The 13926-nt window shown below is 41.5% G+C and overlaps 1 protein-coding gene across 14 annotated transcripts in view; it reads right to left on the bottom strand.

Moving 5' to 3' along the window:
• Positions 1–13926, bottom strand: part of ARHGAP26 (Rho GTPase activating protein 26) — a 1021369-nt gene that overhangs the window by 634587 nt on the left and 372856 nt on the right. For all 14 annotated transcript variants that reach the window (XR_011030516.1, XR_011030517.1, XR_011030518.1 and 11 more), the window contains one exon: positions 3025–3135. Coding sequence is in view for 9 of the 14 variants with exons in the window: in XM_068277500.1 (XP_068133601.1) it covers positions 3025–3135 (111 nt within the window). In the remaining 5 variants the exon portion in view is untranslated. The remainder of the gene's footprint in view (positions 1–3024; positions 3136–13926) is intronic.

Below are 13926 nucleotides of genomic sequence, written 5' to 3'. Positions count from 1 at the left end.
TAAATGCTGTAGGCACCGTCATGCCAATTTTGGTTTCAACCTCCATTGACTTTCATTAACCTAGGTGCTTTTAGAATCTCTGGCGATTCAAAGACACTGTTGAAAGTGCTCTAGTAAGGATAGGAGATGTAGTATGTCTGCATTTTGTTACATTTGGAAAACGTAACTGCAGAATTACATCTCATCATTCATCTTGTGCAGCTAACTACGATTGCCAGTGTCTGTTCTAATGTCCCTAAATGAATTCTGTGAAGACACAGGTCAGTAAATTCCTCGGTTGCAAGTACTTCCTTCTACTATAGTACTCAAAAGGCAAATTGCAGAGAAGAGTACAGCCAGAAAAGAGACTATATGTAGCTCCTCTAAAGTCTAGGTTCTTGTCATGTGGTATGCATTCCCCTGGGGCAAACGAGTTGGGTTGAGGGGGTATTTGAACTTGTCAGAGTATTACAGTGAGCTTAAAAAAGCCTGAATACATGTTTTAAATACTGCTGGCAACTATTCCAGGCTAGCTATACTGCAGGCAACTATTCCAGGCTAGCTATACTGCGGGCAACTATTCCAGGCTAGCTATACTGCGGGCAACTATTCCAGGCTAGCTATACTGCGGGCAACTATTCCAGGCTAGCTATACTGCGGGCAACTATTCCAGGCTAGCTATACTGCGGGCAACTATTCCAGACTAGCTATACTGCAGGCAACTATTCCAGGCTAGCTATACTGCGGGCAACTATTCCAGGCTAGCTATACTGCAGGCAACTATTCCAGGCTAGCTATACTGCGGGCAACTATTCCAGGCTACCTATACTGGGGGCAACTATTCCAGGCTACCTATACTGGGGGCAACTATACCTTGCATCACCCATTGTGGCACGCTCAGCACTCCACACTCACTCCTTTTCTTCTTTGTCAGCAGGGGGGGGGGGGGGGTCATTTAATACCCAGCACCAGGTGTCAAATGCCATAGGTATGCCTAATTATTAGGTTGTATCTAACACTAAACAACCCCCCCTCCTCCTAATCCTAACCTAGCCGCCCTGCCACAAAGCCATGATTTTCAGCAAAGAGTATAAATTTGGGCAGGCTCCGTGGAGATGGAGTGCAATCTACAAGTCTTACAATTTCTACAAACACTGCACAGTCTGACCTTAAGGTGAATTTGCTGATTTTTTTTTCTGCACTTGTGAATAATTTTTCTCCTTGTATGATTTATGAGCATTAACTATTGCTTCTCTACAATTATCGCTTATGTCTTTCCTCCTCGTCATTATGTTAACACAGCTAAATGCTCCAGACCAGAAAAAAAGCCAAATCTTCTGTCTTAAAGAGGCGGTCAACCTTGATGGTGCTCAATTTAAACCTATTTAATCTCCTATTCAGTTGTCAGTACCTGGCTGCAACTTGCTTAAAGAGACTAACAACATTTTCAGCCTTATTGCTCCTATCCTATAAGTTCCTATATCTGTTCTAATGTGGTCTGGTACTCTATCAGCAGCCATCTCAGTGCCCAAATTCCCTCACACCTTTATTCTGTGTATGCGTAGTAAGGGTGTACTTAGTTCTTACTGACTGCATTAGCACATTCACTTAGTCTTCATTACACACAATGACACTGTAATAAGTCATGGGTTATTCATTTTAAGTTGTGTTCATCTAGTTTTAAGACCTACTAAGGACTAAATGATTCCTTATGTCCTGAAACACAAAACCTTCAAACTAAAAAAAAAAGTCTCTACTAACTGTAGTTATTCTTTGTATATGCATAGCTCCCAACTGTCCCTCTTCTAGAAGGACAGACCCTCTTTGTGAACCCATCCCTCTTTCTTCTCCATTTGTCCCTTTTTCTGGACTAATGTACAGATCTATGTAAATATTTCTAATTTCTACTGAAAAAATGTGTGTGTTTGACTCTAAAATGTATACCCATCCTTTAACCACTTGCACGTCCATGCATTACTTCCCGTTTGTGTACTAATAGTACGCCCAGGAAAGTTATGCGCAAGGACATTTTGTGGCCAAATCGTAAAATTACACCTACATACATTTTTTAAATAGGAAGACCTATATTTGCATTTAAAATTAACTTTTTACTTTCCACACTCCCCAAAAGTTACACAAATAAAACTTTTGTAAAAAAAAAATAAAAATAAAATCTACAATTAAAATAAAATGCATAAATAGTTACCTTTAAGGACTGAACTTTTTCAATATGTATGTCATCAGGTTAGATTAGAGTTGCTTTTTATGGGTTTGTAATTCGTGATTGACACAACACAGAAAAAATGCACCTTTATTTCCAAATAAAATATTGGCGCCATACATTGTACTAGGGAAAAAAATGTAAACGTTGCAATAACTGAAACAAATGGGCGAATAAAATGTGTGGGTTTTAATTATGGTAACATGTTTTATTTTAAAACTAATGGCCGAAAACTGAGAAATAATGGATTTTTTCACTTTTTCTTATTATTCCCAATAAAATGTATTTAGAATAAAATAATTCTTAGCAAAAAGTACCACCCAAAATAAGCCTAATTGGTGGCAAAAAAAACAATGTATAGATCATTTCAGTGTGATAAGTACAGATAAAGGTATTGGTAGATGAATGGATGCAGCACTGAAAGGTCAAAATTGCTCTGGTTTTTAAAGGTAAAAAAACAAACAAACAAAAAAAACTTGGAGGTGAAGTGGTCAAATTGATATATTTCTAATTTTCAAATGTTAATATGAAGGAAAATGAACCATGATATAAAGGATCAGTGTGGTTTAATATATAAAACAACATGTTTCTTATGAACTTTTTATGGTATGTGTGACTAGGGGTATGGCAGGGGCAAGGCCCTCTTTCTTACCTCAGAAAGTTGTGAGGTATATGTATATTTTCTAAGTATTGTACTATTAAAAAAAACAAAACAAAAAAACAAACTTCATACATTATATTTTGCTATCCCAAACCCTCTAAATGCTAGAAAATAAATGGATTCTGGATTGAAATAATTAACAGGCAATACAGGAAAAACTTACTGGTTCTACAAATTCAAACATTTTCCTCTCTTGAACTTCATGGACTTTCAAAACATATTCCAGTGACACCTCATAGAAATGTTGCCTCATCTGATCAACTTGATTATCCGCCTAAAATCAGAAAACAATCTGGTTATACAAATGCGGCAAGTAAACATTTCTCCTGCATAAAAGTACTTCAGCTGACTGGGCTCCATATTACAATTAATAAAACCTACCAAAAACCATGAGTGACATTATTTGAACATCAGAATATATGAAGTTATCTTTTGTAAAAACTGCAGCCACACATTACACAGCAGTGCAAACTCTTGCCTTGCAGCAACAATCTGCATATCATTTCAGTAGCTTCTATCTCCATAACTGCTTAGTAATATGCAACGCAGTTTTATCAGGCACCTCCTTTAAAATGTCCAGACTAATGACAGGTCTTATAAGAAAAAGAATTCCCCAATGCATATTATTCTAATTTCAAATACCGTTGCTTGCTCCTTAATGCTTGGTCCAAAATATTATAAAAATTCCTCCAGAGGAAGGATTCCACTATTTTACCCCAGACATAATAAACATACATAATAGTACCGATTCTATGCTACTAACTAGTCAGATAGCTGATTCAGCAATATGTGGGACTGGAATCTGTGTAAGGACCAAAAAAAAGTGTAAATTATGAATATTTAGTATTTATATAGCACTATTATCTTACGCAGAGCTGTAAATTATACTGTATATATAGTCTTGTAAATTACAATCTAATCATAGTCTGGGGCCAATTTTAGGCAGAAGCCAATTAACTTATCTGTATGTTTTTGGGATGTGGGAGGAAACCAGTTAGTCTATTCTTAATAGTACAATATAGTTGAAAGACATTTCTACATTCTGATATTTTTATTGCTGAAAGAATTTTAGTTATCTAAAAATTGTAGACATAATTACACGGTATAGCAAAGTTGAATACTGAAACATGCTCTATTTTCATTGCTCACATGTTTAGCACTTTTTATCCACTAGATGTCAGCACAAGCTCAATTTTTTTCAAGCATCACCTTGCTCACCAATACTTTTTCAGATGCTAAAAATAAGGTGGCCAATTTTACTATACTTTATTGGTAATGACAAAAATAAAAAAATAAGCTACTATATTATACTCTTCACCAAACACCCACCCATTATGTACTACTCCTTAGGTTCTCCACATGTGACACGTGCTCCAGGGAAGATTTCTGTTAGGCTTTAACAAGGTTGAGTACCCTGTGAGCCAATCACTTATAGTAAAGTTTCAGAGTAACACAAGAAAATCATATACAGAATAAAGCTGAACACGATTTTTTTCAGTTAAATAAATGTATCAAGGAATGTAGGAAAAGCATTTAATCACAATTACAGTACTCTTAAATTATACCATATCTATCTAGGGGGTATTTTTTTTACCCACAATAGGAGGGGTTTCAGTGCAAACAGACATTTATAAAGAGCGACATGGTGTAATATTGACAGTACTGCATTACAATACAATTGATTGGCGAGAATTATTTATTGTTATACCCAAAAATGTGCCAATTGATACATAAAAAACCTTTTTAAAGACTAACACAGTATATCATTATCAACACTAATGACCTAAGCCCGTTTAAAAACGGACTCTAGGTCTGTCACCGTCAGGCGTGCACCTGCCCGCCCCCTGGTCCATCCTGCGTCCAGTTCCAAGGACAAGACGCAGGGACAAGACGCAGGGACACTTGCCTTTTACTAGGTAGGACAGTGATCTGCAAACTTGGCTCTCCAGCTGTTAAGAAACTACAAGTCCCACAATGCATTGCAGGAGTCGGACAGTCACAGGCATGATTCATAAAGGCAAATGCTTTGTGGGACTTGTAGTTTACAGATCACTGAGGTAGGATAACCATCATCACGTTGGGAAAGAAGTTAGCTGGGTAGAGACAGCAATAAGAAGCAACTTTACAGAACGTGTAAAAAGAAGGAATCCGATTGGATTTTGGAATTCTCAGTTAATCACTTGTGATAGCACAGACCAGTGATGGTTAACCTTGGCACTCCAGCTGTGGTGGAACTACAAGTCCCAAGAGGCATTGCAATACTCTGACAGCTCTAAGCATAACTCGGGGAGGCAGAGGCATGATGGGATTTGTAGTTTTGTCACAGCTAGAGTGCCAAGGTTAGCCATAACTGGCATAGACCCAGGATTAACCAGTTCCCCACTGCTGGTACGTGCATCTATGCCCCTGGAAACTTCACATAACAACCAGAGATGTAGAAACACGTACCTGTTTACCGCCCAATCGGCACGTTGCAGACTCGTCGCTCCGCCGTATTCGCGCTTTTCCATGATCAGGGAATGAGAACAGCTTGTTCTCAAACTCAATCATCATGCCTGTAATGAATGAAAAGCTGCGGCAGTGAGATGCAGCCTGTCATTCACAAAACCCAAATGGTAAACATTTATCCAGTGTTCTATTAATAGTCACAAATTAAGTGTAGTGCCATCTTGTGGCCAAAAAGTAAAATGCAGCCTAACACACCATTACATTCATAAAATACATTTACATACATACATTTTTATTACCACATTTTTCAGATTATAAGACACACTTTCTCCCCAAAAAGTGATTGGCCTCAATGACCGAGTCTTGGTCCCGCCGGCAAGTCCGTCGTGACGCCCATTGGTAAATGGCTTAAAAGGGAGCAGTGGGTGGAATGCGACATCCCCATCGGCAAATATGCTGTAGAGAGAGGGCGCACAGGTCGCGTAGTTTAAGACGCTGCCATAGCCCGGGCTGGAGCCAGAGAGCCGGTGCACATATGCACCGATGTCTGCCACTGGGGATAAATGTCTGCACTGCAATGTCAGCGTGGGGATAAAATCCTGTAAAAATAGATCTGCATCAGGCTGGCTGCAGGAAAGGTGAAGGAGGAGGATGAAGAACTTGAAGCCGGGACTGTGTAGGTGAGCGAGCTCTGGTCTGCATTTGCTCTTCCCTTGGGGGAGGGGGGGGGCGCACATGGCTGCACATTCAGTCAGGGAACGGAGGACAGGACAGAGGACACAGGATGGACAGGTGACACAGGTGGACGGACAGAAGAAACCGTACGGACAAAGGTCACAGGGGGTATTGACAGCGGACACAGGGAGGGCAGACAGGTGACACAGGGGGACAGAGGACATGGTATGGACAGATGTCACAGGGGGTATGGACAGCGGGCAGACAGGTAACACGAAGAGGCGGATAGGTAACACAGGGGGACGGAGGACATGGTACAGACAGAGGTCAAGGGGGTATGGAGAGAAGACACAGGTGGACATAATTTGGGGGAAAAGGTATATAAGACGTCCCTGCACTATAGATGCACCAGGTTTAGCATATTTTTTCCCCTGGAGTTTGTACCCCAAACCTAAGTGCATCTTATAGCGCAAAAAATATGCTCATTTTAACCACTTAAACCCCTACCCTAGAATTACCAAAATAAAACACTTGTAAAGTAAAAAATAAAGACACCACTTAAAAAAAAATACAAAAATAGTTACTTTATTGACTTTTTAACATGTCATAAGGGTATATCACTGTTAATTTTGCAAATAAAGGCTCGTAATCATAGTATAAAAAAACAATACCCCTTTATTTCCAGATAAAATATTATCGCCATACATTGTACTAGGGGCACAATTTAAACCTTGTAATGACCAGGACAAATAAGATGTGTGGGTTTTATGTATTAAAGCACATTTTATTGTAAAACTATAATGGTTGAAAACTGAGAATTAATTATTTTTTTCCTTTTGTGTTATTCCATTTAACATGCATATAAAATAAAATAATTCTTAGAAAAAAGTACCACCAAAGAATGCTTAAATTGTGGCGAGTAAAACAAGAATGAGAGGAGAGTGATGTGGAAATTGCTCTGTTTTTTTGGTTGGAAGTGTTAAAGACTTTGTATTAATCTGGATAAGAGTTAAAACCTCTGTATAAAAATGCTCTTCACTTCCTGTACTTGCATCATCAGTTTTATATTCTACCTTGTTTAACATCAACTCGTGGAGACTTTCATCGTAAGCAAAAACCTGTTCACAAAAATGCCAGTGAAAAATTGTAATTAATTAAAAAACGACAATGTGATTGAGGTGGGAAAAGTGATCTTTGCAGTATAATGTCATTCCTGAAATAAAGGCAATCAAAGGCCACTTGTTTTTCTTCTTATAAATATGCCAGCAATTACCACAAGACATGCAGGTACTTTTAATTATTTTATTTTTCAGCCCTTAAAATTACAACTATGCCTTCGCCAGGCTTGCAGGCTTGGCAGGGTATGCTAAGTGGAAGCAGGGAGTTTCCATACATACAGTACCTATCCGGCTGGCTGGATCGGCTTCTTCCTTCACCGCGGCGGCAACTTACTCCCAACATGTCTTCTCGTTTCCAATCACATGATGTGACGTGCTGGACCCGGAAGCTGTTACAGGGTCATTGTTATTTTGAAAACGAGTGGGCACACACGATTTGGGAGAGGAGCAATAGATTGAGAAGTAGACTATTTAAGGCCCTTTCACATTAAATCAGTTGCCGTCAGCTGACGTAAAAGTTAACCTATGGCTCAGTTCACATTTTATGCAGTTTAAGTGAAAGCTTTTTCACGATACACTGCTATGGGAAAAAAAATGTTTCACAGTGGACAGTGTGAAAGAGGCCACAGAGAGATCTCCCCTTATTTCCTTATCACAGTAACCCCGGCACTAAAGCTTTGTACCCATACTTGCGGTGATGTTACCAGACATTGGGCAACATCGTTTAACATAAGCAGATTAAACAATGTCTCATGTAAAGCTAAGCAATACAAAACTGCAATGGAGCATGTAAAACTCAAGACAGAACTAAGGTAGACCCCATACCACCTTACTGGTCAGCTTGTGCGTAGCTTCAGTATGAGAGAAAATACTGCTAGTTGGCCTCTCCCTTAACCTTTGAAGATTTCACTATAGGATCACATTAATTTCCTTTTTTTGTTCCTTCTGACTGTCACTACAGGACAGCAAGCGTAGTGAAATCACCACAAGGCAAAAACAAAACTGAATCTTAGGACGTCTACTTTAAATAATAAATATAAGCAATAAAACTGGAAAAATTGGTGTACAATTTCTCTCTCCTGTGCTACTAAAATACAAAAAATACAAAAAAAAAAAAAAAAGCAAACTTCACAGCATAATTCTATTTTCACAGTTTTATCAGTGGACTTAAAGAGGAACTTCAGTGGAAATAATGTTATAAAAAAAGTGCTTTATTTTAACAGTCAGTGTTTGCCCATTGTAAAATATTTTAAATCCCTGATTTATATTCTGACATTTATCACATGGTCACATTTTTACTGCTGGCAAGTGATGTAGCTGCTGCTTGCTGTTTTGGCAGTTGGAAACAGCTGTAAACAGCTATTTCCCACAATGCAACAGGGTTCCCAGACAGGAAACTGCCAAGTAGTACGTACTCAGAATTTCTTTGAGGGAGGGGTTTCACCACAATATCAGCCATACAGCGCCCCCTGATGGTCTGTTTGTGAAAAGGAATAGATTTCTCATGTAAAAGGGGGTATCAGCTACTGATTGGGATAAAGTTCAATTCTTGGTCGGAGTTTCTCTTTAAAGTAGATAAGACATTTCACTTGCTTAATTAATACCACCTGACACACCACCAAACTGAAAGACACTAAGTGAATGAAGGATGCTGGAAGCTTCATTTACTTTATGCTTCCCATGCAGGAAGTCAGGTTTCCTCCCACATTATAAAGGTGAACAATGGTTAAGTGACTTTTTATCTCTGTTACACAAATAAAAAAAGAAACCATGGAAGTGCAACTATGGTAAGTACACTAAAGCAAACATTGTTTCATGCCCAGATGAATGGTAAACATCCCTGTTTAACCCCAAATGTGTCACAGACAATATGACACACAACATAGTAACTACATTCCCCAGCACAACGTAATGAAAAACGGGCCTGAAGAATGCAGATCACATGCCAACAATTTAATAGGGGATTATACTTACTTCACTGAACGTGGCGAGTGCTATAACTTTCTCAGGAGGGAGGAACAGGTGGCTCATACGCACTACCAGCCTGTAACTTCTATCTGAAAAGTAAACTGAGGATAGCTCTCGGTTGTCTAGAATGACAAATAACCAGAACATTTGTGTCTGGGAAACCGGCATATAGCCGGCAGTCATTGCTTAATTGTGATACGCAAGCCCCTTCACCGCGGCAAGGTAATGATCAGGAAGGGGAATTGACACACGTACATGCCTTTTGTTTTATTGTTGCAGCCCCAGTGCATCCAGAAAAATTAGGCAAGCATGTACACGCACCAGAAAAATTATTATTCTTTTTGTTCAGGAATCCACCTGGAGTCTTGGACCCTGTTGGTGGTGGTGAAGGCAGTCAAGCGGCCTGCAGGCAGAGATGCTGTGTGGGGACCGACTTAGTCTTGGGGCAGGCAGTCACACACTGCATGCAGGCAGAGATGCTCTGCGTGTGTGGGAAATGACTTAAGTCTTCCGGCAAGCAGTAGCCCTCCGGGATCCATGCCTCATTCATTTTAATAAAGGTGAGGTACTAAACACTTTTTTTTGACCTAGGCGACTTCTCTTCTCACTGACAATGCCTCCAGCTGCTCTGAAGGTCCTTTCTAGGACGCTTGAGGCAGGGCAAGGCAGAAGTTGGATGGCAAATTGTTACAACTCTGGCCACAGGTAAAGCCTGCGCACCCAGTAGTCCAGGGGTTCAACGCTGCTCAGACTGTCGATGGTTCTCCCTCTACCATTGTTAAAGGGTACAGCCGGGGGAATCAGGGTTCGATTCCGGTCCAGAATGGGAGCCTGAGAAACGGCTACCACCACACATCCAAGGAAGGCAGCAAGCATGGCACGCAAGTCCCGACTCGGGGAGGTAGTGACGAAAATTAACAATACAGGACTCTTTCAAGGCCCTGTATAATGATGAGTACACTTAAAATCCTTTAATGGGAATCTGTTATGGAGGGCAAGTCTGCCATTAATTCAACTGAGTAGTCAACTCTCTTTGGTACTTTCGGCACCATGGTGACCACGGGTAATGGCCGGGGAATCAAGGTTAGATTCTGGTCTGGAGTGGGAGCCTGAGAAACGGCTACCACCACACATCCAAGGAAGGACCAAATGTGCTGTATAAGTAATGTACCTGCCCTGACCGTGCTTTGCAGACCAGGCATTTGTGGTCAGATGGACCCTTGACCCAACGCTGCGTGCCAGAGAGATGACATCACTTGCCTTTAACGAGAATCTGTTATGGAGGTCAAGTCTGCCATCCATGCAAGTAAAAGGTATGCAAGTGAAAGGTATGCACTGACTCCCAGGTATAAGACAATGTGCAGTGACAGATGCAGCAAAAGGTAGTCAGTGACTGCTAGTATAACAATGGGCAGTTACACAGGTGCAGTGAACAGTTATACAGTGACTGGTGTATATAACACTGCGTGCTGTCATGCAGGTGCAGTGAACAGGTACGCAGTGACTGGTGCCAATACAATGTGCAACTGTAGAAGCAGTAAAGTGTTGTACCGTGTTAGCCATGAGTAAAAGCAAGAAGTTTTGAATCAGGATGATACCATTTATTGGCTAACTTAGAGATGGATAAACAGTGAGCTTTCGACTTATAAAAAGCCTTCGTCGGACTGGTTCCTGACCAGAACTGAAAAACACAGCTTGTATACACTGACATACAGAGGAGAAACATTCTTTAGCAAACATAAATGTAATTAGATGCCTTAACTGTTACTGAGGAGGCTTTCCCAGGCATCCTATCTAAATTGATAAGATCAATAGAATCCTGAAAGTTGGCTGCATGAAAGCCCACTAGAGGGCGCTCCGGAGGCGTTCTTCCGATCGCCTCCGGCGCCCAGAATAAACAAGGAAGGCCGCAATGAGCGGCCTTCCTTGTTTTGCTTAGATCGTCGCCATAGCGACGAGCGGAGTGACGTCATGGACGTCAGCCGCCTCCGATCCAGCCCTTAGCGCTGGCCGGAACTTTTTGTTCCGGCTACGCTGGGCTCAGGCGGCTGGGGGGACCCTCTTTCGCCGCTGCTCGCGGCGGATCGCCGCAGAGCGGCGGCGATCAGGCAGCACACGCGGCTGGCAAAGTGCCGGCTGCGTGTGCTGCTTTTTATTTGAAGAAAATCGGTCCAGCAGGGCCTGAGCGGCAGCCTCCGGCGGTGATGGACGAGCTGAGCTCGTCCATACCGCTCAGGAGGTTAAGAGAATTGTGGCATTTAAAGCCAGCACCTGAAAGCAAATAAAATGAATAGTGACAGTGAATTCCATATTACACAGCATATGGCACAAAAATGAATGAAAAGATAGAAAAATTAAAATTAAAAGAACTGTGGCATTTAAAACCCATCGTACCAGCACAAGAAGTTGGAGTCCTTGTTTAAACCATCTTGTACAGTTTTGAACCAATGTATAAACTTAGTTTCTTGTGTTAGTCTCATGTTTCCCGATTTGAAGCCACCCATTAATACAGTGACGCGAAAATCGCTTAAACTGTGTCCAGGTAAACAAAAGTGTGTTGGTATTGGGAGATCAGTATAATTTGTAATATCCTTTTTCCTGCTGTTAATAGTGGATCTGTGGTGTGTCATGCGATCCCGCAGTGGTTGACTTGTTTCTCCCACATAAATTCCTTTGGGGCATTTTGCACACATGATCAGGTATACCACATTAGATGAGTCGCAGGAAAAGGTGCCTTGTACTTTGTATTCCTGTTGTGTACCCGGTATTAGTATCCTGTCAGTGGAATGGATGTATTCACAGGTCCCACATGTTTTCCCTCGGCAGGGGAATGTTCCATTCTGTTCTTGCCTATTTAAGGCACTCCTCACTATCATCTGCTTAAGATTGGGTGGCTGTCGGAACGCAAGGAGGGGAGGTTCAGGGAATATCTTTTTCAGTCTCTGATCCTTGTGTAGAACAGGATGAAGTTCTTTTGCAATCTTTCTTAAGATTTCCAAGCGTGGGTTGTAGGTTACTACCAGTGGGACACGGCTCTCTTCCTGGCTCTGCTTGTACTCCAGGAGCTGAGTCCTAGGGATGTTGTTAGCTTTCCTGATTTGGGTCTCAGCCATTAGAGGATTGTATCCCTGTTTTATGAAATTCTTCTTCAGGTAACCCAGGTGTTTGTCTTTGTCATCCTTGTCAGAACAGATCCGATTGCATCTTATTGCCTGGCTGTAAATTATGGAATTCTTTATATGTTTGGGGTGGAAACTGTCATACCTGAGGTATGTGGGACGATCCGTCGGTTTGCGGTACATGGACGTTTGCAAGCTGTTCTCTCTGATGTATATGGTGGTGTCAAGAAAGTTAATCTCCTTGTGAGAATAGCTCAACTTCAGTTTGATTGTGGGATGGAAAGCATTGAAGTTCCTGTGAAATTGGACAAGATCCTTCTCACTTGCAGACCAGATGATCAAGATGTCGTCGATAAAACGGAAGTAGGCCATGGGTTTTATATGACAAGTATTCAGGTATTCTTCTTCAATCTTTGCCATGAAGAGATTTGCGTACTGCGGTGCAAACCGTGAGCCCATTGCCACTCCCATTTGCTGCAAATAGAGGTCCTCCCCAAAAGTGAAATTATTGTGTGCGAGAACGAATCTCATTAGTCCAGCAATTGAGTTTATAGGTGTGCCCAAACCTTGAAGATATTTGCGACAGGCCGCAATTCCATCATTGTGGGGAATGTTGGTGTACAGAGACTCTACATCCATAGTGGCAAGAATGGTGCCTTCAGGCACTGGGCCAATGGCTGCCAGTTGGTTCAGGAGGTGTGTAGTATCCTGTATGTAGCTGGGTCTTTTACAGACTAGAGGCTTCAAAATGTTTTCCAACCACCCTGAGATATTCTCTGTGAGGGTTCCATTCCCTGAGATTATGGGCCTGCCTGGGTTCCCCTGTCACACACACATGTGCACACACACATGTGCAGTGAACAGTTATGCAATGACTGGTATATAACACTGTGTGCTGTCACGCAGGTGCAGTGCACATGAAGAGGTATGCACGGTCGGACTGGTATTACAAATGTGCAGCTGTCACACACAGGTGCAGTGAAAAGGTAGGCACTGAATGTGCTGAGCCTGGCACAGTATAGCAATTAGCAAGGGCCAGCTGCGACTGACAGGGCTGTATATGAAAGTGTCAGTGGGCCACACAAAACAAAAAAAAAAAACAGATCACAAGAACAACATTAGCTCTCAAAAGAGCGGTTTTGGGGTGCTTTTTAGCAATAAGTATCAGCAAGGAGCAAGCTAACAAGCCTAACAGCCTAACTAAGCTTTCCCTAATCTATGCAGCAACTCTATCCCTTCTTTCACTAACTACGCAGCACACAGAGTGAGATCATGGCCCATGTAACTGCCTTTTATAAAGGGGGAAGCTCTAGGAGGGAGTGTAGCCTGATTGGCTACCATGTGTCTGCTGACTGTGATGTAGAGGATTAAAGTTTAGCCCAATGATGTAGTATAAGGGGCGGGTCGAACTCGCATAAAGTTCGCGTTTGATCGCGAAAGCGAACCACCAATGGTTGCGCTATTAAGTTTGCATGCGAACCGTTCGGGCCATCTCTATTTTCCAGTTGTCTCGGCTATCACAACATTTAAATTATGTTCCTAGTACAATGTTTGGCGACAATATATTATTTGGAAATGAAGGTGTATTTTTATTTCTGTTTGCTCCCTATAAATAATGACAAGCCTTTATTTGCTTAATATACCCTAATTACGTTCAGTTCAGTAAGAGCCGTTGGGAACCAGACTCATGCGCGCACCCACCGCAACACCGCTGGACGGATAAATCCACCCAGATTG

The sequence above is a fragment of the Hyperolius riggenbachi genome, chromosome 3 (assembly GCF_040937935.1).
Source record: "Hyperolius riggenbachi isolate aHypRig1 chromosome 3, aHypRig1.pri, whole genome shotgun sequence".
NCBI classification, from domain to species: Eukaryota; Metazoa; Chordata; class Amphibia; order Anura; family Hyperoliidae; genus Hyperolius; species Hyperolius riggenbachi.
This window is presented reverse-complemented; position numbering and strand designations above follow the sequence as displayed.